The sequence below is a fragment of the Doryrhamphus excisus genome, linkage group LG10, assembly GCF_037039965.1.
Source record: "Doryrhamphus excisus strain RoL-2023G ecotype Guam linkage group LG10, RoL_Dexc_Guam_v1.1, whole genome shotgun sequence".
Taxonomy (NCBI): Eukaryota; Metazoa; Chordata; class Actinopteri; order Syngnathiformes; family Syngnathidae; genus Doryrhamphus; species Doryrhamphus excisus.
This window is the reverse complement of record NC_136366.1, coordinates 11,926,022-11,952,503: the sequence shown is the minus strand read 5'-3', so window position 1 is coordinate 11,952,503 and position 26,482 is coordinate 11,926,022. Positions and strand designations below refer to the sequence as shown.

Genomic DNA, 26,482 nt, shown 5'->3' with positions numbered 1-26,482 from the left:
CCCCCCCCCCACCCTGCCCAAATTGAAATACTATTGGGAAACTGTTAATATGTATTTATTTATGTATACTGAAACAAAGAAAGTACAACAAAATGAAGAGTTGTGAAGTATACAAGCGTATTCAGAAGTACAACATATTTGTACAAGTTGGCAGGACTGCACTAAGATTGAAAGTAATCCCCTCCCAGGGGACCCGCCCCACTATTTGAGCAGCACTGTGTGTATTTGTACCTAAACACACGACTGCATACGTCGGTTATTCTCCCAAATAAACAAAAACATCTTAAACAGTAAGCACTCACTTTTTAAAATATTAACGTATTAAAAATAATGCAGCCATAGATCCAGTCTGCAGCTTTGCTAATTAATCTAAATCTACATTCCGTACAAAAGACGGTTTCAAATCTTTGGCAAGAAAACTTTAAGAGGCTCATTCTCATGCACTTTATCCAGAAATCCCAAGTTGAAGTAAGGATAGAGCGTCTCAATGAAGCTCTCCCTGAAGGTGTACAGGTGTGTCATGGTCTCGGCATTGTAAAAGGACACTAGGCCTCTCTTGTAGTCCAGGTACACCCCGATCCTGGCCAGCGGCTCCTCCAGGGACAGAACAGTCGGCGGGGATGTGCCCGCCATGTACTGTATCCCGTAAGAAAGTGAGAGGGTCCAGAAGCCGTTAGCCGGAAGAGCTTTGATGACCCCCTTTCTGGGCACCGACTCCCGTGCCACACCCACAGTCCAGACAGTGCTACTGTAGACCTCGATCTCCCAGTAGTGGCGCCCGTGGGTAAAACCCTGGCTCCCGAGCAGCGACAAGGCAGCGTTGAACCTGTAGGGGTTGTCTTCCACGGCGTGGTTGAAGGTCTGGTAGCGGACGCAGGTTAGTGAGGAGGTCAGGCTCAGCCAAGGGTTGGCCGTGCTGGAGTTGAACGTGATGGCTGCTGGGACTGAAAGTCAAAGTGTCGGAAAAATTGCATGTGGTGGTATTTTTACATGAAAACTACTTTTGTAAGTTACGTACTAGCGATGACATAATTGATTGTACAGTCGTCCCCTAGCACTTTGTGGTTCAAATTTCGCGGCTTCGATTTTTCACAGTTTTTCAAAATAAATGAATACATTTTTGGGTTGACTATGCCTTATTATTAGTCAAAATATACAAATTTCTAAGAAAATTTTACATTTTATTTGCAAAAATTAAGCATTTTCAAGCATAAAAATGGCAAAATTAACAAAAATAAGACTCATTCAAAGATGTGATATGTACTGTACTATTCTACACTGGTCACTAAATGTCAGTAGTGTTACATTTATGAGACAAAGCCACTGCAGAAAGTAGCTCTCCAGAAAACTCTTTCAATGCAAACATGTGTCATAACATGTCTTATTTATGTATAATATATCTTATATCATATCTTTATGCCTACTATATTGGTCAATATAAGTGTAAAGGTAGGGCGGCATGGCGGACGAGTGGTTAGCGCGCAGATCTCACATTTAGGAGACCAAGGTTCAATTCCACACTCGGCCATCTCTGTGTGGAGTTTGCATGTTCTCCGCATGCATGCGTGGATTTTCTCCGGTTTCCTCCCACATTCCAAAAACATGCTAGGCGACTCCTAATTGGCAACTCCAAATTGTCCATAGGTTTGAATGTGAGTGTGAATGGTTGTTTGTCTATATGTGCCCTGTGATTGGCTGGCGACCAGTCCAGGGTGTACCCCGCCTCTCGCCCGAAGACAGCTGGGATAGGCTCCAGCACCCCCCGCGAAACTCGTGAGGAAAAGCGGTAGAAAATGAATGAATGAATGAAAGTGTAAAGGTGACTATAGGGGTGTTATATTATGACTATAGGTCTCTAATAATGTTACCCATATTCAGAAGGTCATAAACAGGTCTTCTATACTCCAACTACAACAATATTCCATTCATAAATAAAGAATCCTACTTTTGGGGATTACGTATAACTATATATAACTATAACTATATTATATAACTATAAACTGCCTATAAACTGCTTTTTAGCCACAGCCACTATGCTGTTTAAATGACAAAAATGGCTTCTATTGTTAAAGAAAAAAATATATATATTTATTGTAACCACTAGTTAATGTAATCTCTCCACTGCTTGTGTGATTGCGAGTTGTAGTACCTGGGTAAATACTGCTTTTCATGGACTTCCACACTCTGTACTGCAGAGGCCCTGCAAAGCGTCCTTCACACAGACTGGGTGGCGTAAAAGCTGGCTTCTCGAACTTCAGGGATGGCCTGCCAATATAAACCCCCAAAGCGGTGAAAAGACGCAATAAAAACACGTATTGTATTTTCCTCACGCTTACCTCTGCAGTAATACTTTGATGCTCTTAAAGGAGACACAGAGAAGAGAAATATGATGATTAGTTGTGTTGTATCTGACACAGTAGAAAGCTTTTTCCACATTACATCAACGGCCGGGCCCACCCAATGGGAGCTCCCTGCGGCTGGGGGAAAGTCCCTCTAGCCGAGGGCCAGGGAGCCCTGAGCTCCTTATCCTGCTGATCAACAAGTGAGCTCACTGGCCCTGCATCCTGTCCCGTCCAGCAGAGTCTTTTGTTGCTGGGAAGCAGGAGCAGGGACAACTTGACCCTGTTTGGCTTCCTTAGAATTGTGTGCAGACTTGACAGGAAAAGCAAAGAGGTCCCACCCTCCTGTTCGTCTCCTTTAGTTGAAATGGGAGCTCAGCAACTCTGCACACAATCATCTCCAAAACTGACTCATTTGGGGAATTCCTGATTTTTTTTTTTTTACCCGCAGCAGAGTGAAGGGGTCCTGCTCCATCAGCTTGTCCTCTATCTCTTGGAGGGCTCTCTGCAGACGTGAGATCTCCACGCACAGCAGCGCCTTGTGCTCATCCAGGCGGATCAGCTCACGCCGTTCCTCCGTCTTCAGCTTCACCTGCAGCAGCTTCTCCTCCTGGTAGAGGAACTGGTGCAGGTCGCTGAACTGGGCCTCGATGCGCTGTTTCAGGTCGGCCGTGTGCTCCTGATGAGGTCTCATTTAGATGAATAATATAACTAACGTATTTAAAACACATTCACCTTCAGCTTTTTGACTTCATCCTCAGCTTCCCGGTCACATTGAAGCGCCGTATTGAGTTCGGCTTTCAGGGAGTCCATGGAGCTGTTCAGAGATGCCTAATTTATTGGACAAAGAAGAAAACTTGACTGGTTTCAAAGGCACCCCTGTTCAAAAATACCTATGATGTCTAGTGGGTTACATAGTGGTCATCATCTACCAACGTTCATGTACAGTAATTACTACTTCCAGTAATTACTACTTCCACCAAGTGTGAGCAAGCACAAGATGGGAAGGTACTCTTTGCACAGTTTTTACTGCCTGGATTCAGGCGACATCTGGTAAACAACAAATACAATTTAGACAGGACTTTGTAGAAGGAAGAATATACATTTGGTGAGGGTCTGGATAAAGGTCCGACTTACATGAGCACCAGTGACATCTAGTGGTCGGTTTTAAAACTAGTCAAACTGTGAGTAAATTAATAATGACCCAAAACGGCTACAGATTTCAACTGAACTTCAGAATGGTGAGAAAGATATAGGATTTACTCCCAAAATTAGAACTAGCTTCGCCTGCCTAGAGACTAATCTCAATCTCAGATTTTGAATTGGAATGAGCGAGATTAGGTCAAAGCAACACCGACATAGATGTTTGGTGCTCAGTTGGGGTCCCTCAATCCTAAAACAAAGTCAAATGTACCTAAATTATAGATTAAACAAAAAATGAGAAGACAAAGATGAACAGAGTTTTGGTGAGGGTCTGGATAAAGGTCCGACTTACATGAACACCAGTGACATCTAGTGGTCAGTTTTAAAACTAGTCAAACTGAGTAAATTAGTCGGATGACCCAAAACGGCTACAGATTTCAACTGAACTTCAGAAAGGAGTGGTGAGAAAAATATAGGTCAAACTAAGTCAAATGTACCTAAATTAGAGATTAAACGAGAAATGAGAAGACAAAGATGAACAGAGTTTTGGTGAGGATCTGGATAAAAGTGCAGATTTTTTTCAGTTTTGGCCCCCCAGACTCAAGAATGGTGCATCAACACTAGTATCTAGTATCTAGTGGTCCAATAAAAATGAGTTAATACTTAACAATTATTGTATGCTCACCCTGTACTTTTGTTCTGCGTCTTGGACGCAAACCATGGTGTGGTTCCTGTGCTCCTGAGAGAGTCCGCACACCAAACAAACCAGCTCCTGATCCTCCTCACAGTAAAGCTTCAGCTCCTCTCTGTGTCGGCTGCATCGTGGAGCCGGGGCGGGTGCCTTCTCGGCCGGGGCGGCGTCGACCAAGCGCCCCCCGTTGCCACTCTCCTCCAGTCCCTGACAGTAACTCTCTACAATATTGGCCACGATACGGTTGGGCCTGTAGCTCTGACCCGGGTACACTTTCCTGCACTGGGGGCAGGAGCCCGTCACACCCTGGCCGTGACCCCGGGGTCCGGCCCAGTATCCTACAATGCAGCCTTGGCAGAAGGTGTGATCACAAGGCAAAGAGACGGGCTGCTTGAAGAGGTCCAAGCAGATGGAGCAAGTCAGGTCTCGGCTGATCCTGTGTGCAGAACTTTTGGTCACCGGTCCAGCTAGAGAAGCGACGGCAGTAGGCTGCCGTAGCTTTTCCATCGTTGTCGGTGCGGCAAAGTCTCCTTCTTTTGCCTTCCAGGTTTTCTTCTCTTGCCTCGCCCCTTGGTTGAGCTTCTCCACATTCTGGAGATAAGCTGACTGGATCTTCTTGACTTCCTTCTGATTCTTGCTCATGTTTTTTGTTTTTTTTGGACTTCTTGGTTTTCCTCTCCTGCACCGTCTGTGGCCTCCAGTCTTCCTGTTGACTGTGAAGGGAGGAGGTGGTGGACAGCCTCTCACATCCGTAGATAGTGAGGGAATCTCAATGGGAGACGCCTCCTCCTGCTCTCCCTCCTCCTCTCTCTCTCTCTCTCTCTCGCTCCAGACAGTCGCCACAGCTCAGCCAGGAAACTGAGGCTGATCTCTCCTAACCACATCTGCAACAAAGCCCGCACCACAAAGCTTTTAATGTGCTGCAGAAAAATGTAAATCCACTTCAGGCCCGAAATTCTGCTAGATTGGCATCAGTGTCAACAAGCACCAGCATGTTTCTCCCCTTGAAATACCCACTTAGACAAAACACTTTGTGGAACCTTGTCCACTTTTATAGTACTTATGTTCCTGATGAGCTGGAACATTTGTAAGAATCCCTGTGTTATTACTCAGAGAAACATAATGACAGGCCCGTAGAGGACCGTGGCACTGTTTGAGTGTGTGTGTGCGTGTGGGAAGTGTCGTGGTTCCCATCCTGTCCGTGTGCGTGGGTGGTAAAAACAGAGGGATGTTGTTTACAGTGAGCAAAGTAGTCATTAAACGTGCCAAGAAAAGACATACGATTGTCACACACCCCTTTGGGGTTCGAACATCGCACTCTCCCTGCATGTTTTTCCAAAAATTATTAAATGATAGCTGTTTTGGCTGCCTGTGATTGGCTGGCCACCAGTCCAGGGTGTACCCCGCCTCTTGCCTGAAGAATCCCCCGCGACCCTTGTGAGGAAAAGCGGTAGAAAATGGAATGAATGAATGAATGTTTTGGTCATATGGTGGACGAGTAGTTAGCATGTAGCCACACAGTCATTAGACCCGGAAAACTTGTGTTCGAATCTCAGTTTGGGAATCTCTGTGTGGAGTTTGCATGTTCTACCGGTGTGTGGGTTTTCTCTGTGTACTCCGGTTTCCTCCCACATCACAATGTGATGTGTGAATGTTTTTTGTCTATATGTGCCCTGTGATTTGCTAGCGACCAGTCCAGGGTGTACCCCGCCTCCTGCACGCTCAAAGACAGCTGGGATAGGCTCCAGCATACCCGCAACCCTTGAGGATAAGCGGCATAGAAAATGGACAGCTGTTTTGTGATTGACTATTCCCTACCACTATTGTATGCAGATTGAAGGTTATTTGCTCATATTTTGGCTAGCTAACAACAATAAAGTTAAAATCAAGCACATAGCGTATGAAGATGTTTAGTACGCGATGCAGCATATAGCTTAAACACAGTGAAATACAAACACAGAAAGGGTGCTTTTTTGCAGCTGCGCTGTACTAAGACCCACCTTACTGTTGGCATACAGGGAATGCAACTTAGCCCGGACGTCTCTATTAGATATACTTTGTATCAGGACTAAATACTCTGGTTTTCATATACCGGTTTGGTTATTTAGTCTGCCCATATCCTCAATTCGACACCCATAAGGAGATCGCCTCAAAGTAAGGGAGGTCAAGATTTCCTTCAATATTTAAGTAAAGGTTTACGTATTCTGTGCTATTATACAAGTGCTATTGTTGCAATCAGTCTTGTTGTGCATAGAAAAATTCAAAAACATGATTGCTTGGGATCAAGATTAAACCGGGGTCTCTTATGGGAAAGAAAAGACCACGATTCCAAACTCAACAAAATCACGATGCTGTGTGGAAGTCAGGAATTATTCGGGTCACTATTATCTACAGGTCCAAGTCCTTTAGGATGACAGGTAGAAAACGGTGGTAATGTCTTAGTGTATAATTTATTATCCTGTAAAATCAACAGTGAGCCTAAACAGTTTGGGAGATTTAATGAACACATGACCATAAAAGAAAATAAGAGATGCAAATATTTTCAAGCCGTGCCAAAGCACACTTACTTCTTGTCCCAACAGACACGACAGTCATGTCCATCGCTATCAAACATTCTTGATATGCTACTAACCTTCCAGACAACAAGCAGCAGCACACCTCAAGCGTACATTTTTAAGTGATTACAAACAAAATGCTTCAGGACACATTCTGCTCGTTTGTTCCAGCCGTATAAAAAAAAAAAGAAAAAGGTGACAGCGAGAGGCCGCAGGCCGACTGGTCACCATAAAGTCTTCAAGAGAGACAAGTCTCTGCGGCAAAGTGCTAAAAGAGCGAAGGTTCTCGAATAACTGAGTCATGTCAGTCCTCTGGTCGTGTCTCGCCGTGTGTCCTTGTGAACTCCTCCGCGTTCCTCATGAACTGATCTAGGTCTTCCGTGTATTCGTCGGCCAGGTCCGCCCTCAGGGGACGCTCAGGCTGCGGGACGTTCACCAGGGAGATGAGACACTGGATGACTGCAACACACACACACGGTCACAGCGCTGTTATAAAAACAGTGACAGTTCTGTTGTCATGTGTTTCTGAGCGAGGGGGACAGACTAAGTACCAAATCTATTCATGGCAGGCTGCCACAAATAAATAAATGGTAAACATTGTCATGTCTGATATTGGGTAGACCTTGTGATGTCCTGGTCGCAGGTTTCCAGTTCTCAACATTGATGATAGCCAGACACACACGACCCTTCTCGTCCACGTTAGGATGGTAGATTTTGGTCTTGAAGGTGATCCTAGGAGGTTTGAAAGGGTATTCTGTGGGGAAGTTGATCTCCACCCGGAAGGCTCCTTTGTCATAGGGGGGGCTTTCCTTGCCACGAGTTCATCGACACAACCAAAACATTAGTATTGCAGCTAGGATTCACATTCTAGATCAAGGGTGTCCCAAGTCTAACACTTTCTTATCAGCTCACAACATTATATATTGTGCTGTTTTTTTTCTTTAAATAATTTACCACCTTAGCGTATCTTGACCTCCATTTGATTGGTTTTAACCATAAGGTTTATTTAAGTGGCCCCCGGATCTGTATTTTTTCTGTATTCGGCCCTGGGTGGAACAATTGTGGACACCCCCACTCTAGAAGGAAACATAATAAAGCAGAGTTCCTCACTTACAGGAACAATGAGCCCTTGCCAGTTCAAAATGTTTGATTCGTCCACTTCAATGTTACGGAATTCTTTAAATCCAGATTTACGGATTTCCTCAAGTTCCTGGAAAGAACATTTTATTATCACATGGCATCACTTACAAAAAAAAAACCAACTGTATATAGCAACCATTATTTGTTCACTTGCACTTTGTGTGTTGTGTGAGGATTGCTATGATTTGCTGTGATGTAAAAAAAATATATAGTCCACTATTCATACTACCCCATTTAACAGTCTTCTCTTCTGAAGAGTGTGAGCAAAAAAATCACAAATGTTATTCACACTCACACCATAGACTAATGCTATAATCTAGTTATAATCTAATTTATATAACTATAATCTAGTTTTTTGCATTTGTTGATATATGTCTATGTTATCACAAATGCAGTCTTTATATGTGTCTCAATAGTCTGTAATAATGTCATGTATTCATTTACCTTGCTTAGTCTTCTGGTTGAAATCATGTTGACAGTATGCAGTAGTGTTGTTGTTGGTCTGTGTTCTTCTTCGACGATCTCTGCTTCTTGCTTGGTCAGCGCCCCCTGCTGGCCGGATGTGACGCTTACATGACGGATCATAAACACAGCTTGTTTGAAATGGATTAAAGGCAAACTCGTCATCCATCCTTTTTCTGTACCGTTTGTACTGGCAAACATGGCATCTTTCTGATGATTACTTTTTTTTTACTAATTTGCGTCATAAAACCTCTTTTAAAATAACACAAACAAACGCGTGTACATAATTTTAACCTGTTTATATAAGTCTAGGTAAGCTTCCACCTCTATTAACTATTAAGATGCTTGGTTATATAGGTCATTGTGTGACTCACAAATATTTCAACCTTGGAGGAGGTCTTGTTGATAGTTTTTTGTAGCCAGTGAGGAGGTTCGAGAGGCGTGCTGAGTTTCTCCGCTGATCCACAGGTCTATCCAAGATGGCCGCCGCAGCGTAGATTTAAGACTTGAACCGTCAAATTAATTTAACAACAAAGCTTTCTCTTGACAGTTTGAACATGAGTCCACTACGGCGGCGATGGCGTTTGCCAGCTCGACGACAGCGGAGTTGAGCCGAGAAGACGTCAGCAGAATGAAGGAATAATAAAGCAGGTATACAAGCCCAGCACTGGAAGCTAACCAGCTAGCTAACATTGGCGTAGCTGACGTCTGCTAACCCGAACGAGCGAATAATTTAACTTACATTCACTGACGTACATTTGAGGTGAAACACAACGTGTTTAGTCTTTGTTACGTGGTTTTATAGCTGACAGACGCGTCATGAGCGCACAAGGTTTGAGTGCTTGTTTTGGACATATCCTTGGGTGTTTGGTAACTGTGTTCATAACCAGGGCTCGCCTCTGTGCTAATGTAAGCAGAGGGCAAAATGTGTTTTGGTGTTGTTATGATCGGTTGTACTAAGAGAGATTTAGAGTTGGATTGTTTAAGGACGTTACCACTGTTGCCAACTCCTCAGTAAGAAAAGTAGTTATTGGCTGTCTAAGAAGTCGCTAAATAACGTCACAGGCTGATTTGCATATTATTTGCATGTGATGTTATAACACTGCAGGAAAAAAAGAGACAAAACGGCGAGTAAAATCACTTTGAGACTACAAAAAAACTTGATCACTTCATCAAAATAAAAATATGACTACATTGTTCTCTCATCACACATTCTGGCACACTGACAGGTAAGTGACTGAGGCTTGAGTGTAATGACTTGTAATTTAATGGTCCACACAGGTGGCATGGCGCTTCATTCGTTGTGCTTCATGAATGCGTGGAGCTTCACTGAGCTTGTGACGTCTCAGGAGAACCCGCTGCTGCTCAGTGAGAACAAACTACACAAACACATACATTTAAGCCCCTAAATACCAGAAATTGAAAGTGTGGAATGGGCGTTACTGGTTAACATGGTAACATATACAGTACACAGTACAGTACACAAATACGCACCCAGTGACTGAAAGCAGCACAGGTATGGATGACATCAGTGTGAGCTGATAGGACAAGGAAAATGTCAATTAGATAACCTCCATTAGCTTTAGAAGTGTTTATTTTGCAAACCTTGTCCTGCTTGGCCATTTTCCCAGCAGGACTGTTGACGAAGACGAAGAAAACAATGAACCTATTTAGGTTAATATGTCAGAGATGACCTACATTCTTCGGTAGTTCCATGAAGCATGTCTTTGTGATTGTTTGCAGGGTTTAGTAGGACATCTTGAGGTGTGAGGACATACGTTGAATGCCAGCATGGACAGCTTCTTCAAGGCAGCCGTTTGTGATTTGGACAAGCTTCTCGATGACTTTGAGCTCAGTGCAGGTGAGTTGAAGTGAGGTGATTGAATCAACGTGATTCAATCTCAGTGTGTTTTGTTTTTTTTTGATTGCAGAAGAACATGATTGCAAATCCTTTTTACGGAAGCCTCCGGTGCATTCGGGCTCCTCAGAGGCATCCGCCATCCTTGCTGACCTTCCTGACCTCAGTACTCTTCACTACGGTGCTGCGTCCAACTGCCCGGACCACACCAGTCAGAGCTGCGTCAGCGAGGACAGGGAGGTTAAAGCCCTGACAGGAGTGGACCTGCTGTCCTCTGTGGATTGCAGCTCGTCTCAAAACTCGGCTCCGCCCTGTCCCGACAGAACACTGAAGCCGGTGTGCGACCTTGTCAACGACACAAGCTCAGCCATCTTGGTCAGAGCCAACAGCCACGATGCCTTCAGTGAGCTGGACGCTGCCGAGAAGCAACTAGAGGAGGAGCTGCTTGTGAACTTTGACAGCCCCACCAAATTGTCGATCCTCAGCGAGGAGCAAGTGGCTCTGAACTCGAGCTGTAAGCAGGACTCTCTGGAGCAGCTCGATGAATTCTCGTCCTCCTTCAGTCTCCTGGATGTTATTCTTCCTGGAGCTGGAGAGAAGAGCACAGAGTCCACAGCTGACTGTCTCTCAAGGACTACAGAGGACACAGAAGGGGATTTCTATGAGGATGCCCAAGAAGATGTGTCCTCTCAACCATGCGAGCAGGATCACCAAGGACCAGCTAACAGTACCCTAACATGGAGTACCTCAAGAGACTTGGACTCTCCAGAACCTTCTCAGTCTCCAAAAGTTTCAAAAAGTGAAGCTGAATCTGTGTGTGAACCTCAATTGGACCTCCAGCACCATGGTGAGCAAAATGAGGATGTGTCTGAAGACACAGAGGCAGACGCCCTATCAGCTTTAGACGTCAGGCCTGATGATCCTTGCCCTGAGAAGCGTCTTGACTCGTTATCCCAGCAGCTGTACCCAGAGGGCCAGCATCCCCCTTTAGAACTTTGCGCCTCCATCCCTCCTGCAGAACATCCGTCCTCAGACCGCTCAGAACCAAGCCCGGCGGATCCTCCTGAGTTTGGCTTTGAGTATCTTCCTGAGAGCGATCAGGCTGAGTTGCTGGTCACAGACGAGGAGTTGGACAGCTTTCTGCAGGCCCATGCTGAGGCCGAGCAGGACAGAGGACTCTCCTGCTGCAGCACCTCTGCAGATGTTCTCCAATTAAACCGGGATGAGGAGGAGGTGCTTGCAGCTGAGGAGCTGAGCACCTGTGAGCACCCCCCACGGGAAGATCTAGAAGGCCTGGCCTCTCCAGAAAGCGACAGAACCATGTGTGTCTCTGTTGAGGGGTGTGCACCATCCATCTCTCATGACTCTCTGCCACCCAGTCAAGAAGAACCAGAACCATCCTCTAGAGGGAGCCATTCCTCCACCAGCATCCCTTCCCAGTCTCAGCCCAGCAGCAGCTCAGAACCTCATTTGTCCTATGGAGGTGCAAGACCCAAACAGTTGGTCTGCCCAGCTGCGAAATGCCCAACATCAGCGGAGGATGAGGAGATACCCACTGCTTCTTCTTCTTGTAAACTTGAAGATGAAGAGCGACCAGATACCAGCCACAGTATTCCAGCACATTCCAACACCAGCACCGTCAACGTTGCTCAGGAGCCGCCAGAGTACACGACAGAGTATGATGAACTCTCAGAACCCCCGCCTTACCCCGGTGAGCCCACAACAAGCTCTCGGCCTAACAGCTGGAAGAGGGACGCCGCGGACGAGCTGGGCAGCAGGCAACCTGCCTGGGTGCCGGACTCTGAAGCTCCTAACTGCATGAACTGTTCTCAGAAGTTCACTTTCACCAAGAGGCGGCATCACTGTCGCGCCTGTGGGAAAGTAAGTGCACATTCAGCCTTTTTTATTTATTTATTTAGAAGTGGAAACACAACATGCACACTAGGTGTTCAATGTATGACCACTAGTGGTATGCGAGCGGTTCATTGCTTGTATCAGAGTGCCAATATTGGAGAGTTGAGATGCAGGCCAATGTAATCTGATTATGACTGACTATTTACTACACCGCTAATGTCCAGGACAATCACATGACTCACTTACCGTACTAAAAACTACAAGAAATAATGGCAGCACCCCTGTGTTAGCTGCATAATGTTATCACCCTACTGTCCTGCCATGTGTATTAAAGTGTTTTATAGCTGAAGTCCACCCCCCCTTCAGGTGTTTTGGAAAAAGCAAAGAGATTAGCAGACACTTTTAAACCTGGTTGATAGCAGCAAAGCGCATGAGGTAGCACTTCCTTTTTTTCCAGCCCGCATCGCGGTCACTGAGCCGTGCGACCCGCGGCTCAAGCTAAGTCCTTTTAAGGCCACCGATTAAAAGAGCATTAAGACGATGGTTTAGGATGTGTTTATTGTTCCCAGCCCGCCGCTGACACACATACTCATTCGTCGCTTCTCCGTTTCCTCTGCTTGCGGCAGGTGTACTGTGCCACGTGCTGCAACAGGAAGTGCAAGTTGAAGTACTTGGAGAAGGAGGCACGCGTGTGTGTCGTCTGCTTTGACAACTTGCACAGAGGTAAGCGCTTTTGGTGTTGGAACAGTTTTTTTAGGATTACCTCCAGTCCGTCTTGACTCGCTGTATGTGTGAAGTGATGAATAGGAAGTCGCTCTCAGTAATGTATTTATGTATTTACATTAACTGTTTGCTTGTGTCAATGACACTGATTCCACCCAGTCCTTAGAATATGTTGCCAAATACTGCTGCAACAATTAATTGAGGATTGATTATCCAATTAATCATTTTTGGTATTACAATATTTTTTTTTTACATTTATAAATATAAATATACTTTGATTTCAGCTTCTCAAATGTGAATATTTGTTAATGTCCTTAGTCGTGCATGAAAGCAGAGCTATTATGTGTGTTTCAGGTGAAACAATATATTCACACACATTACGTTTGACTTTGGGAAACTGCATCTTTTCTGATAAATTGCGGACTCAACAAAATAACTGAATCAAGAAAATATTCAGTTCAAGGCTCAGGAGGTTTTTGCTGTTCATTTTGTGGTTTTATGAACCAATGGTTTACAATAATGAGCCACACACACAACTGATGGTCCCAAGCCTATTAATAAGGCAGTAAATACTACTAAGTAACCCTTTCTGATCATTCCACATGTGTTCATTCATAGTCTGGAGAATGTACATTGTAAATAGTCACGGAAATAAAGAAAAGGCACTGAATGCGAAGGTGCATCCAAACTTTTGGCCTGTACACACCGTTACAAATAATGATAGTGACCACAATGATTCAAGGCCATTTTCCAAGCATCGACTGTATGGTTTCGTCCTGATGAATGATATTGTTTTAATCTGACATCTGTTGATGCAATAAAACCTGAAAAAAGGCACGTTGGGGAAGTTTGGCTGCATATATGTTAATGGGTTGCACGCTTGCTAATATTTTTAGACCATATGATGGCCTTCGCTCTCTATAAAGTTTCTTTTAAAACCCCAAAGTGACTCAACACAAGCCTCATTCTGAAATCTATTAATACCTAACACAGGAAAGGCAGATGGCAATCTTTTCCAGGCGCCCAATAATAAAAATAAATGTAATGCAGTGTAGGGAAATCTTGTTTGGTTTAAAGGGGACTTCACCTTTTAGTGTATTTGACTGCAGTGTGGACATGTAGAGAGGCGGGGGGTGAGGGGAGGAAGAGTTATGGCAGGACACTGCCGTTTGTCCTTGGTTGTGTGTGTGTGTGTGTTAGAGAACCCGCCTCAAACAGCGCATATGTGACGCTGGCAGTCTAAATTAAGAAAAAGCAGGCGATCCACTTTCTGTAGCCAGCACACTGGAGTGGAATGACGGCATCGCTTCTCGGTCTCCTCCCCTCCCTTCGTTCTCCGTGCCTCATAGCCGTGTGCAGCCTAGCATACACTATATGCGAGATTGAGCGCACACACACACACACGCACTCCAACCCCAGACTAGCGCTTTCAGGCTGAAACACTGCTGCAAATCACCGGGGAGTCAGGCGTGCGGGACGGACATGCGATGGACAAGTATTGTGTCTGCTGGTGAGGTGAGAGACATTCCACTTCCAAATGACGCAACAATTCATTTAAAGAATATATTTAAATGCACTAGTACTTACGGCATGTCTTCAGCTGATGCTTGACATCATTGGACTGGAGGATATTTAGTTTTTTGGGGGGGGTGGGAGAGTCATCTTATAATGCAGTGATGCTGTGTCTTTTTTTTTTGAGGGACACTACATCTTTGGATCAATGATGCTCTGTCATGTTTCATCAATATATGGTTTATATGCGTTCATCAATGTAGAGGGTGACTGTGCTGTTTAGATTAACCTCAATGCTCCTTACACAAGGACCTGCATATGAGACCGCTGGAGTGATGTCAGTTTGTTGTCACTAAAATCTGCCTTGACCAAACCTCTGTGGTGATTTGATAACAACTATACAACCAGGCATGAGATTGGGATGGAATTGTAACTTAAGGCAAAAAATATCATGCTTTCACTGTATTATAATAACAGCTCAAAAATGGGTTATTTTGAAACATCTTGACTGAAAAGATATTTGCTAACAAGTCCGTTAATGACTTTTGGCAACCCAAAGCCCATGACGACACAGGACATGACAAAGTATTTCCACATAGTAGCTGTGCTGGACCTCCACTTTCTCTGGTATGATGCACAATTGTATAGGTTTGATAACTGTCATCTTTTCATAGCGTGATGTACCTTGAAACGGCTACCCACAATGCCTACAATCTATACAACATAGATTTTTATAGATTGACTTTGTGATGTCCGAATGCGTTGTGGTTCTCTCCGCAGCACAGGCACTCGAGCGGATGATGAGCCCCACGAGTCCCAGTCCAAACCCCAACGTCCCGTCTGAGTACTGCAGCACCATCCCACCTCTGCAGCAGGCCCGTGCCGCTGGCACTCTCAACTCTCCCCCGCCCACTGTTATGGTGCCCGTGTCGGTGCTCAAACACCCGAACAATGATGGTGCGATGACACTTAATTTGCACTGGCAGCTTAGCCACAGCCTTATGTGGTTGCCCTTGGTCCTCCAGGCTGTCCTCGTGAACACAAACGGGTCTGGTTTGCTGACGGCATCCTGCCCAACGGTGAAGTGGCGGACACCACCAAGCTGTCGGTGGCGAGCCGGAGGAGCTCACAGGAGTTTGGCGTCACTCCAGAACAAGTGACTGTGAGTTATTACGTTAGCCAATCAGTTGTTAGTCAGCTAAAATTAATAAACAAAAGTAAAAAATATACTCCTGAAAGCCAAAACAAACCCAAAAGAAGTGTGTTTTTATACCCACGTATATGATGGTAATGATATATCACATGAAGGCACCCCGCTAACCTGCTGTGTCTTATCAGCCGACCTCCACGGAGTCAGAGGGCGGAGGCGGCGGCAAGACGAGCCTTGAGGTTCCAGAGGTGGTTCCACTTCCTGTGTCTGGTCCCTGGCACTACGCCCTGCTGGCTGGACTGGGCTCTGCAGTAAGGAGGACCCCGAGCCTGTTGCCTGACAGCGAGGATGAACTTCCTCCTTTGCTCATCTTGACCGGAGAGGACGGAGCAGGAGGTGACTGCTTTCATTGCTCATGTAGGGCTCTAGGATTTCCGCATTCACGCGGAATTGCGGACGGAATCACGGAATTGGCTCATAAAAATGGAATTTACTGTTTAATGCAGAATCTCACAGCAATTGACATAATATGAATGAATGTTGTGGTGAGAAGAAGCAACATTTGTTTGAGGGAGTGAAAAAAATACAACAAGCACCTTTATTTTTGAACAGAGCTCATCTTAGCCGTAAACAAACATTCTCTACGCACACAGAACACACTTCCATGACCGTCCTTCAAAATAAGAGCATCATTTGGTTAAGAAATATGTGTAATATGTGTAAAATGCAAAAAAAATGAAAAATTGGCCTACCCTTGTAATACTCCCCCAACGGTACAAGGTTGTATTATTGCAGGTCATTTGCCCACTGTATCGGTAATGTCGCCATCAGGATCGTTCCGCCCTTTGCTTTTCATGGGAGAAAAAAAAAAAGAATATATATATATGTATAGGAGTGATTCTTTTAATTAACTTCATTACGCAAGCATAGTCGTTCTGTGGGTTTGACTTTTGACTCGTCTTTTTATTTTATTGCACGTATGAATTTTGTTGGTTTACCATTAAAAATTAGCAAGGAGCGATAAGCGGTAGAAAATGAATGAATGAACGATCGCACTGCTGTCATTCTAGGACTGTGTGCATGGCATTGTTTGCTGCATTCTGATTGGTTGGATTCTACTGTACATGAAAGTCAACAAACTGTTTGTAGATGTGTTGGTGGAGGAAAGCCCCGCCCCTTGCCAGATTCGCCACCTATTGGAGGAGGGAGGCCCTCGACCTTTGACGTTTGTCCTCAACGCCAACCTGCTGGTCAACGTCAAGCTGGTCACGTGTGAGTAAAAGCATGATGTCTGCTGGTATACCAACTTGCTGGATGAATCGTCATTATGGATGTTTTTGATGGCAGATGGCGGCCGCCAGTGCTGGTGCTTCGGCTCCAACGGGATGCAGGCTCTGGGCCAGAGGGAGCTGGTCTTTCTGCTGGAGTGTGTGCCAGAGGAAAGAAGTCTACCCAGAGACCTCTTCACCTTGTGTCTCAACATTCAGCAGGATGCACAAAGAGGTAGGCGGCACTCTTGAGACCGCGTCGCGTCCAACCATATGCACTGTTGTTGTTTTTTTTTTTTTACAGGCAAGTTTGTGGAGGAGCTGGACAATGTGACGTTCACCAGCAGTTTCCTGGGCAGTAAAGAACATGCTGGGATGCTCTTTTTCCCCCCAACCTGTCAGCCTCGAGAGGATCTCACTCTCCCGCCACAGCCTTTCCTCTTTGGTCTTCTAATACAGAAGCTGGAGGTTCCCTGGGCCAAAGTCTTTCCGCTCAGGCTGCTTCTGCGACTTGGCTCTGAATACAGCGGTCGGTGTCGTAGTTACAATTGCATGTGAACGCCTTTTTGTTCTTCTGGATAATCTTCAAATGAAACACCTTTGTGCTACTTTGCAGTGTACCCCACAACACCTGTTAGTGTGCGTTTTCGGGAGTCTGTGTATCGAGAGACTGGACACACCATCATGAACTTACTGGCTGTAAGTCACTGTATGACCTGTAGATGAGTCACAGTCACTGGTGTTCATGAATAACAATATAAGACGATCACATGATGCTAAAATTGAGATTTGGATGAAAACCCACCTGCCATTTTTGTGGTCTGCAGGACCTGAGAAACTACCAGTACAGTCTGTCGTCTGTGAAGGGCCTGAGGATTCATATGGAAATGGGCCACAGCTACATCGACATCCCAAAAAGCAGCTTCAACGAGGTGTCAACAAATCCCATAAATCGAAACCTGCATTGTCTCAGCGGTTGCACTCTGCCTTACATTGTCTGCAGTGTTGCTGTTGTGGGAAACATTGCTGTGCATGTTTTACAGATGCTGAGGGTGGTGAACAGCTCTAACGAGCATGTGATCAGTGTCGCAGCGAGCTTCAGTTTGCAGGCCGACTCCCACCTGGTATGTTTCCAAAACGAGGATGGGACCTACCAGACGCAAGCCAACAGCATGCCTGGCAAGACACGCACAGGTGGACGCCATCAGCAGTCCTCCATCTTCACTTTGTGGGGCTACAAGTAACTCCGATGTGGATCTCGAAGATGTCATTGAAGCTCTGGCTTCTGCTTCCTGTGTTCTTCCAGTGACGGGGGCCAGCTTTGTGGTCTTCAATGGCGCCCTGAAAGCCTCGTCAGGATTCATCGCCAAGTCCAGCATTGTGGAAGGTGGACGGACGCTCACTGTTTTGATGGTTGTTACCTCGTTTCACACTCACTCATGCTAACCACGCTGTGTTGGCGCCTGATAGATGGCCTTATGGTCCAGATGCCTCCAGAGACCATGGATGCCCTGCGCACGGCTCTGCGGGAACAGACGGACTTCCACATCACCTGTGGAAAGACAGACGGAGGGGAAATCCGGGAAAATGTCACCGTGCGCTGGGTTGACTGGACGTCACCTGTCAACACCGGGTAAAACTGATGACGTGTTAGCAATGTATGACCATAGCAGGGGTGTCCTAATTAGTGTTTGGCATCAACGCCAAAAATCTACCACTTCCACACGAAATGAGAGAATGGCTCTATCTCTGCTATGGCATATATGGCTGGGCTCTGCTGGCTAAGTATCCAGTCTCCATACAATGTGAAAGGTCATGTCTTCTAACATCACTGATGCCTACTGACCACGATACTACATAGAACTTGTCTTTCTATATTTTTGGACTAATAATAGCCGGTAGTCAACCATGAAATTGTCAATCATTTATTGTTTGCGTATGTTTTGAAAGAAGGCTATATAGTGAGGAAGTAATATTAGAACTGTGTTATACTGAGAGACGACTGTATATAAACATGAATGCATTCAACTTGAATATAAATCTTTTTATATTTTACATGTAAGCCGATGTAATCCCATAGTCACTGATTTTTTCACTGTTTCACTGTTTTCAACTGTTTCTTCACTGATATCCCCTAATGAGGAGTAATAATGATAACAAAGACTGATTTCTAGCATGAACCCTAACCCACATGTCCCTGAATTTGATGTGAGTGTCCACACGTGGTAAAAATCCTGCTAAAGAATTGTAATTTCACCTCAAAGCAAGAAATGTATATATTTAGCAAAAGTGACTACACTGTACTTCAGTTTTTTACATCCACTGTCGTCTGCCGGACAGAATGACGAGTGGCGTTGATGGGCGGAGTCTGGACGGAATGTGCAGTGTGAGGATGCAGCCGGATGCAGAGTTTGAGTGCGATGGGCGCGTCATCAGATGTTCTGAGGTGAAGCGTAGGCTGATCTTTGAACGCATGCCGCGCAACGCTACTGGACGTTGACCTGACCCGAGTGTCATCACAGGTCTTCTACCACATGACGTCTCCAGACTGCACTCTGGCATCCGTGCTGCCGTGCTGCAGCGTCTTCCAGAGGGAGATGGCGATAGCTGCATGTAGCGCTCTGACTCAGCATCTTGCTGTTCTTGCCGCCAGTGGCATCAACTCGCTCAGCCTACGCGTCTCCACCGGCACCGACATGGTGAGGAGCTCATGATGGTGATGATGGTGTGCATGTGACCCTGACTGTTGTGTGTGTGTGTGTGTGTAGGTGGAGTACCAGGTAGGTTCAGGAGGCCGACTACTTCCTCAGCACTACATGAACGAGTTGGACAGCGCACTGATCCCCGTCATTCACGGAGGCGGAGCCAGTGTGCCGCAGGCTGCCATGGACATGGAGCTGCTCTTCTTCATCACACACACCATCTAACACACATAGGACGCACTCGGTTCAGGACTGTACCATCCTTACCATCCACGGTGAGGTCAGCCAGCAGGTGTTGCACGTACGGTTGTCAAAGGGCGCCAAGACGACACGGGATGTTGGAAATATGTCGGAGGCAGACTTGAATAAAGCTGCTTTATTCAACATGGAAGAGAAGATGAGTACCGAATGCTGGCCTCTTAAGGTGGCGCCGCCTTAATGAATGATCCACGGGAACCGACCGGATCTCACGACTCACACTGAGGAGTGGGTGAGCACTCCTTAAGTTTGCAACACTGATCTCTTTGATGGAATTCTACCGTGTGGAGCGCTGGAACATCGATCCAGATTCATCCAAGCTCAGCTTGTTTGAGTACATTTTGCACATGTATGCATCCAGTGACTTGTGTTCCTCAGTCACGCTGTCAGGTCATCTGACGTCAATCAAGACACTACATTCAGGGCTTAGCTTAGCAGAACCAGAAGCTAGCCAGCCAGCTAGTTGACTTTTGTCCAAAAGTGACAAGATCTTTATTGTGAGAACATAAAACCACAACTTTAATTTGTAGTCAATTAACAAATAGCGGGTGCGGTGTAACTACATGTTTTTAAAATGTGTAATACCACATAGTGCCCCATGGGGAGCCAGTGAGTTGGGTATTAAAGGGGGCCTATTATGCTTTTTCCACTTTTCTGACCTATTAATGTAGTTAGAATGATATATTCTGATGATGCCAAACCTGTTGAAGTTTCAGATAATGAGTTTGTGTGTTTGGAAGTGAGCCCTGAAAGAAATTTGGGATGGCTGAAAAACTTTCCAGCGTGAGGGCTTCATTATGGGCGTGCCTGTGACCAATCGGAGGCGGGCTGTGGGTGGATTAAATTCATGCAGACCGTTTCGGTGGGAAGCACAACTCCAAGGGAATACAGCTGGAATAGGTGCAGATTCTGGAAGTTCTCAAAAGTTCTGTGCTGGTTATTGTGTGTAGCTGCTCTGTAGGAGTCCACAGCTCAATATAAATGGTTGAAAAATTAGCATAATAGGTCACCTTTAAACTAACTAGCCATCTTTAATATTTTCAGTCAGTGGTAAAAGCAAACACATAAAATAGAATAAATCAGAAAATTGTCCTCTGAATGTATTTTTTTGGGAGGATTTTGTCAAATTTGGACAATGTCTTTTTTTTTTTCAAGCTTCTCGTGGCTGCTGCTGATTCTTAGCATGCAGACAACTGATGCACCTGGTTGCATTGTCATGAATGTAGCAGCTTTAAAGTCAAACTCTCACCAGCGTCTTATCTTTGCAGTCCACGGGACGGAACCCGAGCTGGTTCTGCTTCGTGAGCTTGTACATGTGATGTTCCTTCAGCTTTGAGGCCAAAGATCTTGTTTTTTCATCTCAACTCTTGTCCAAATCTTCTCAAAGTATGCATCGAGATTTTTGTTTTTAGTATTGAAGATTTATTTTTGGAATCATTAGTGTAAAAGTTTGAAGAAAAAGGAAACAGAGTTCATATTTTTGATAGGCTGACAAGGATGAAATTTTGTCCAGAAATAAAGCTAAATACTGTATTACGGTTGAAAGTATTTACACGCAGAGTTTCAATTGAAGAAAATGTCAACTGCAGATTAAAGTGTTTGAAACCACCAACTTTTAATATTTTTATTATTTAATTGCATGCAGTGAATACATGCATTCCTTAAAAATGTTGCTGTTTTCATTTCATTGACAAATGGTTGTCTTTGTTGTTTAAATGTTCTTGTTTGAGAAAGATGTTCATGTAGCTTTACCTTAAAATGAAGGTAACCTTGTTACCTGTTTATGTATGTATGTATGTGTGTGTGGGTGGATGTGTGTATCGGGGGTGTGGCCTTGCCTCCCCAGGCCTGTGGTCTACTCCGTGACTAGAGTCTGCATTCCCAGTCTGGATGTTGCAGTACAAACATGAGCGGACGAGTTGGAGATTTGAGCCCAAAACAGGCTGATGCTTTAACACAGGTAAAACTCATAAATACATTTTATTGTATAATTCTATGTTTGTAGTATTAGATGACCACAGACTGTCACCATGAGTGGAGCATCTCTAGAAACTACAAGTACTGTAAATATGGAGGTTGTGTATTTATCTTTGTGGAATGAAATATAATTATGTAATGTGTCATCGTGGAAATAAATGATCTTATTGGATGTGTTTCCAGTTTCGGCTCAGAATCCAGGACATCCTTCCTGACCTTCCAGCCCAGCATGACCACTACCTGCTACGCTGGCTTCGAGGTAAAAGACACACAAAAAAAACAAGTATATGCATGTACACATGGACCTTGAACGGTGATAAGATCAGAAGGGATCGATTAAAAATCAGAAAGGAAGCCTGGTTGGATTGAGGACATTAAAAGCTAATAACAAAGCAGAACTTTGTCATTACAATGCCAATGTACAAAGTAAATGTTTATATGTAATATGAATCACCCAAATACATACAAGTGTGTAATACTCAAAGTATAAAAATATAAAGTGAAGAAAAATGAAGCATTTATAGTATGCTTAAAGAGCAGCAGGGTTCTTATCTTGTTTGCGGTGCCCCCTTGAAGGGCAAATACGGGAGACAAATACATGTTGGTACATTTGGATTGAGGAGCCACAACCGGGCAGTTCTTGTTTAAATATTGGTCCTAAACCAGAAGGACAAAGTCTATGTGACCTAGAACAACAGAAACCGCAAACTGGTTTGTGGTCTTCTCGCACTGTAAACTGGTTTGAAGCCCCCCCACCCCACTCCGATGTAACCGCCTGGGGTGTCACCTCCCAAACATTTAATGATGCCAGTGCACAATGGGTTTTTCTCACTGAACCACCAGTCAGCTCCGATTATTAGTACTTTATGAACTAGTGGTGTAAGCTAGTTTAGCTTTGGTTCTAAAAGGATGTCAAAGTGTTATTTATGTGCTTTGGACACAAAAACTGAAAGATGGGATGAAGTTGTGGTGATTTGTATTGTATTCATCCAGGTCACCAGGGCATTGAACTATTCAGATTATCTTAAAAGACATTTTACTTATATATTTGCTAATATATTACATAACACAACAGACATTTAAGACGCTTGTAGCCTTGTGTGTTGCTGTAAATACTGTATGTTCCAGTTCCACGGGACAGGAAGTGGAAGAGTTTTATCTTGGCATGGGTTACAGCTGCAACTGTAGGCTAAGTCAGGGATTATTGCGCCTACTGTGAGATGATTGAAAGCCATCGAGTCTGGTGCTTGTGTGTTTCAGCCGACATTATGGTAACATTACTGACACCTAATGAGCAGTCTACAATATTACATATCATCACAACCTACTTCAATGCGTCTTCTGGATGCCTTCTGTTAGATAATTAGACAATTGTACGCTTGAAAATTGGCGACTCCAAATTGTCCATAGGTATGAATGTGAGTGTGAATGGTTGTTTGTCTATATGTGCCCTGTGATTGGCTGGCCACCAGTCCAGTGTGTACCCCGCCTCTCGCCCGAAGACAGCTGGGATAGGCTCCAGCACCCCTGCGACTCTTGTGAGGAAAAGCGGTAGAAAATGAATGAATTATTGAAAACTGTGATAGAATGAAGCTGTGAATGTATTATTTTTGTAATTATTATTATTTTATTGAATTAATTTAATTATTTTTGTGATCTGTTGGCCAGGATTTTATATTACTTGGGTCTCTTTCCAAGTCTTTATGTGTTGATATTTACAGTTTTATAAAGTTTTCTCTTTTTATGATGCTGGAAAGTGTCTCTGCCACACTGATACCCGACCAGTGGGCTAATTAGCATACTAATGAGTCGTGGGTGTGTCCTATTCAATTCATGTTTGTTTGTTTGCAGCTAGAAGCTTCAATGTTGCCAAAGCTGAAGCAATGATCAGGAAGGTTTGTCTTTTATTTCCATATTATTATTTCCATTATATTATTTTCCATATTACACGTTTAGGCTACCCTATGTCCACGCAAACACGCACCTTTTCCAAAACACGTGTGTGTTTCTGTGTGTATAGCACATTGACTTCAGGAGGAACATGAAGGTGGACATCCTCTCCGACTGGACGCCTCCTGAGGTTTGTTGCCATCGTCTTGTGTGACATCATCGCTGTGTTGTGACATCATCACACTGTTGTGGTCAGGTGATCCTGAGGTACGTATCCGGGGGCATGTGCGGCTACGACAAGGAGGGAAGTCCGATCTGGTACGATGTGATCGGCCCACTGGATCCCAAAGGTCTCCTGATGTCGGCCACCAAGCAGGATTTCATGAGGACAAAGATCCGAAACATCGAGATGCTGCAGAGGGAATGTCGACAGCAGTCCAAAAAGGTCCGATCGTGTCTTCGCCTTTCCACCTTGTCTCCTCCTAATAGGGTGTTTGTGCTGACAGTTGGACAGGAACGTGGAGTCCATCACGCTCATCTACGACTGCGAGGGGCTCGGCCTCAAGCACCTGTGGAAGCCCGCCATTGAGACCTACGGCGAGGTTTGTTTGTCGCCGCCATCTTGTTCACCTTTCACTTGAGATGTATGTCTCACGTTCGCCATGTCGCTGTGCAGATCCTCACCATGTTTGAGGATAACTATCCGGAGGGGCTCAAGAGGGTTTTCCTCATCAAAGGTAGCTATTAAGTTTGCTAACATTGTTCTTCATGATCATCTTCATCATCTTCTTCATCACCACAGCTCCCAAACTCTTCCCAATGGCATACAGCCTCATCAAGCACTTCCTGTGCGAGGAGACCAGACGCAAGCTTGTCGTTCTTGGAGGTAAGACACAGCTGTCCCTGTCTATTAGCTGGCACGTGTTGCCATGGAAACAGCATCACGATAGCATGTGCTGGTTCATATATAGGACCCAGAAGCATGTCATGTGACCAGGAAATGATCATCAGAGCCATCAATAAAAAAATATTGGGCACCTTCCTTTTGTGAGCAGGGAACTGGCAGGAAGTGCTGCGCGACCATGTCGATGCCGAGCAGCTTCCGGTCGCATATGGAGGAACCCGGACTGATCCGGACGGAGACCCTCGCTGTAGAACCATGGTGCGAGCTACACACTGCTAGTTGGGTGATGATGTCACGATCACGTCACGATAACAACATGTGCTTTTAGATCAACTATGGCGGCACGGTGCCAAGGTCGTACTACGTGCAGAACTTCATCAAGGTCCAGTACGACACCAGCGTCACCATCAGCCGCGGCGCCGTCTTGCAGCTGGACTACCACGTCAGCGCCCCCTGCAGCCTGCTGAGGTACACCACACTGACACTGACACCACCACCCCAATACACGACCCCAAGCTGGAGGTGACTCTTGGGTGACCCCCACAGGTGGCAGTTCTCCAGCGATGGCGCCGACATTGGCTTCGGTGTTTACAAACGTACAGTAGAGACCAGCGAGCAGAAGGTGGCAGCCATGTTGGAAATTGTCCCCAGTGAACGCTACAACGCTCACCTGGTGCCCGAGGACAACATGATCACCTGCGCCGAACCCGGAGTGTGTGAGTGCCATTTGGTCATCACATTGATGTCATGACTAGCTTGATGTTCCCTGATGTGGTCGGCCATCTTTGTGCAGACGTGTTGTGTTTTGACAACAGCTACAGCATCCTTCAGTCTAAGAGGGTCAGCTACAAGGTGGAGGTGCTTCCTCCTTCACTGTGACCACATACACCTCACTGATGGGAGAGGTTCTCATGTTCCCAGGCCGGACCAGACTGACACCTACATGAAGAATTAGAATTAGACACAAAACCTCTTTCATCTTTATTCCACTGTGAACGTGTTTATATACAGTATATAAAACGCCTGAGTAACATTTCATGATCAAATTTTATATTGATTTTTTTAGTTTGTAATAATTATCCACCTGTCAAAAATGTTTTCTTTAATTAGATGGCCAAACTTGGTCACATTTAACCATATGACATAGCAGTAATAAAGCTACACTTTGACAGTGGGCCTCCTTTAAAGATTAGCAAATACAAATGGCCACTTGGGGGTGCTATAGACGAGGGTAATCGTGTGCACTTTGTGCTATTAAGACTGAAAACATGCTAACTAAACATTTAAGACGACCCTGCCCACACTGAATTCAACAACATGCCACCTGACTACAAGCACCCTGTCGAGGGAGGAGGATCCAAAGGATGCTGCAGGATCGGGGTGGTGGGGGAAGAAGCGGTGTTACATAATAGCTGGTGTGTCTGACGCAGTGCCAGTGTGTTTGGCGGTAGGACGTCATCGTTTAAGTACCCGGAAGTGTACTTGACCAAGGACACGCCTCGTTTGTCTCAGAATCCACTGCGGAGAAATGGCGGAACAAGCAAAGAGTTGGACTGTACGTTAGCATTTTAAGTCGGTTTAATGTGGTCAACCTTTGTACTTTTAACATTGGTTGTCTACTGTTTTAGGAACCTTAACGTAAAGACATGACGATAGGTTTACCTTAGCTGGAAGCTATATAGGTTAGCTAGCAGCCTTAACTGTTAGTCCATTGAGACAAACTACTGCTTAGACTTTGCTGTTATTTTGGACTATTTTGGACAGTTAGATGTATTCCTTGAATCCCGTGATCAAAATTCAGTGCCAACTAGCACGGATACTTCATAAGTTGAAATTGACGTGAGGTCATAGCGTTGCTTTGCACATGATATACATTATTGATTAATCCAAAGTGTGATGCTAGCATTAATCATGCAGGAGGAAAAACCTGTAGGAGCACCACGGTGTGTTTGGCCTTTTAAACAACATTGTATGGTTTGTTGTCACTTAACACGAGGAATAAAACTTTATTTTGAGATCACCTGGCGTGTATTGAATTACTGACTGAACATGAACA

The 26,482-nt window shown here is 44.9% G+C and overlaps 4 protein-coding genes across 9 annotated transcripts; 2 read left to right on the top strand and 2 right to left on the bottom strand.

Annotated features, from left to right (window-relative positions):
- Window positions 1-49: 49 nt before the first annotated feature.
- trim69 (tripartite motif containing 69) lies at window positions 50-5,008 on the bottom strand. The gene is made up of 6 exons (XM_058049291.2): window positions 4,168-5,008; window positions 3,075-3,170; window positions 2,785-3,018; window positions 2,337-2,359; window positions 2,150-2,265; window positions 50-944 (listed from the first exon to the last, which is right to left on the bottom strand). Exons 1-6 carry the CDS (start codon window positions 4,813-4,815, stop codon window positions 400-402), a joined length of 1,662 nt encoding a protein of 553 aa, XP_057905274.2. The 5' UTR covers window positions 4,816-5,008; the 3' UTR covers window positions 50-399.
- A 1,900-nt stretch (window positions 5,009-6,908) lies between these two features.
- LOC131105727 (ubiquitin-conjugating enzyme E2 L3-like) lies at window positions 6,909-9,309 on the bottom strand. 6 transcript variants are annotated; one of them, XM_058054153.2, is made up of 5 exons: window positions 8,705-9,309; window positions 8,313-8,436; window positions 7,843-7,938; window positions 7,351-7,537; window positions 6,909-7,187 (listed from the first exon to the last, which is right to left on the bottom strand). In XM_058054153.2, the coding sequence occupies exons 2-5, from the start codon at window positions 8,337-8,339 to the stop codon at window positions 7,033-7,035; spliced, it is 465 nt and encodes a 154-aa protein (XP_057910136.2). In that variant the 5' UTR covers window positions 8,340-8,436; window positions 8,705-9,309; the 3' UTR covers window positions 6,909-7,032. The 6 variants fall into 6 exon arrangements, with proteins under 6 accessions (XP_057910136.2, XP_057910128.2, XP_078650243.1 ...); XM_058054145.2 differs by having other exon boundaries at window positions 8,313-8,417; XM_078794117.1 differs by having other exon boundaries at window positions 8,717-9,309.
- zfyve16 (zinc finger, FYVE domain containing 16) lies at window positions 8,470-20,415 on the top strand. The gene is made up of 18 exons (XM_058054106.2): window positions 8,470-8,981; window positions 10,074-10,191; window positions 10,262-12,069; window positions 12,669-12,765; window positions 15,058-15,234; window positions 15,303-15,439; window positions 15,616-15,823; window positions 16,577-16,699; window positions 16,775-16,930; window positions 17,000-17,224; window positions 17,312-17,394; window positions 17,523-17,627; window positions 17,739-17,889; window positions 18,002-18,082; window positions 18,166-18,328; window positions 19,036-19,141; window positions 19,218-19,394; window positions 19,464-20,415. Exons 2-18 carry the CDS (start codon window positions 10,122-10,124, stop codon window positions 19,620-19,622), a joined length of 4,026 nt encoding a protein of 1,341 aa, XP_057910089.2. The 5' UTR covers window positions 8,470-8,981; window positions 10,074-10,121; the 3' UTR covers window positions 19,623-20,415.
- Window positions 20,416-20,564: 149 nt separating this feature from the next.
- On the top strand, window positions 20,565-26,446 carry sec14l7 (SEC14-like lipid binding 7). Its single transcript, XM_058054130.2, has 12 exons — window positions 20,565-21,615; window positions 21,816-21,891; window positions 23,484-23,527; window positions 23,653-23,712; window positions 23,779-23,967; window positions 24,029-24,124; window positions 24,199-24,259; window positions 24,325-24,408; window positions 24,578-24,684; window positions 24,755-24,894; window positions 24,973-25,142; window positions 25,220-26,446. Exons 1-12 carry the CDS (start codon window positions 21,562-21,564, stop codon window positions 25,303-25,305), a joined length of 1,167 nt encoding a protein of 388 aa, XP_057910113.2. The 5' UTR covers window positions 20,565-21,561; the 3' UTR covers window positions 25,306-26,446.
- The last annotated feature ends 36 nt before the right edge of the window (window positions 26,447-26,482 follow it).

Bases quoted from the DNA above. Each gene is read 5' to 3' on its own strand.
- trim69 (XM_058049291.2), bottom strand. From the start codon at position 4,815: ATGAGCAAGAATCAGAAGGAAGTCAAGAAGATCCAGTCAGCTTATCTC. The intron at 3,171-4,167 runs GTGAGCATACAA...CCAATAAATTAG, and splicing joins ACGCAGAACAAAAGTACAGG to GCATCTCTGAACAGCTCCAT. The intron at 2,266-2,336 runs GTAAGCGTGAGG...TTATATTGGCAG, and splicing joins ATCAAAGTATTACTGCAGAG to GCCATCCCTGAAGTTCGAGA.
- LOC131105727 (XM_058054140.2), bottom strand. From the start codon at position 8,531: ATGTTTGCCAGTACAAACGGTACAGAAAAAGGATGGATGACGAGTTTG. The intron at 7,939-8,312 runs GTAAATGAATAC...TGTTCTTTCCAG, and splicing joins CAACCAGAAGACTAAGCAAG to GAACTTGAGGAAATCCGTAA. The intron at 7,188-7,350 runs GTCTACCCAATA...TGTGTGTTGCAG, and splicing joins TGCGACCAGGACATCACAAG to TCATCCAGTGTCTCATCTCC.
- zfyve16 (XM_058054106.2), top strand. From the start codon at position 10,122: ATGGACAGCTTCTTCAAGGCAGCCGTTTGTGATTTGGACAAGCTTCTC. The intron at 12,070-12,668 runs GTAAGTGCACAT...TGCTTGCGGCAG, and splicing joins ACTGTCGCGCCTGTGGGAAA to GTGTACTGTGCCACGTGCTG. The intron at 17,628-17,738 runs GTGTCAACAAAT...CATGTTTTACAG, and splicing joins CAAAAAGCAGCTTCAACGAG to ATGCTGAGGGTGGTGAACAG.
- sec14l7 (XM_058054130.2), top strand. From the start codon at position 21,562: ATGAGCGGACGAGTTGGAGATTTGAGCCCAAAACAGGCTGATGCTTTA. The intron at 23,968-24,028 runs GTCCGATCGTGT...TTGTGCTGACAG, and splicing joins GTCGACAGCAGTCCAAAAAG to TTGGACAGGAACGTGGAGTC. The intron at 24,260-24,324 runs GTAGCTATTAAG...TCATCACCACAG, and splicing joins GAGGGTTTTCCTCATCAAAG to CTCCCAAACTCTTCCCAATG.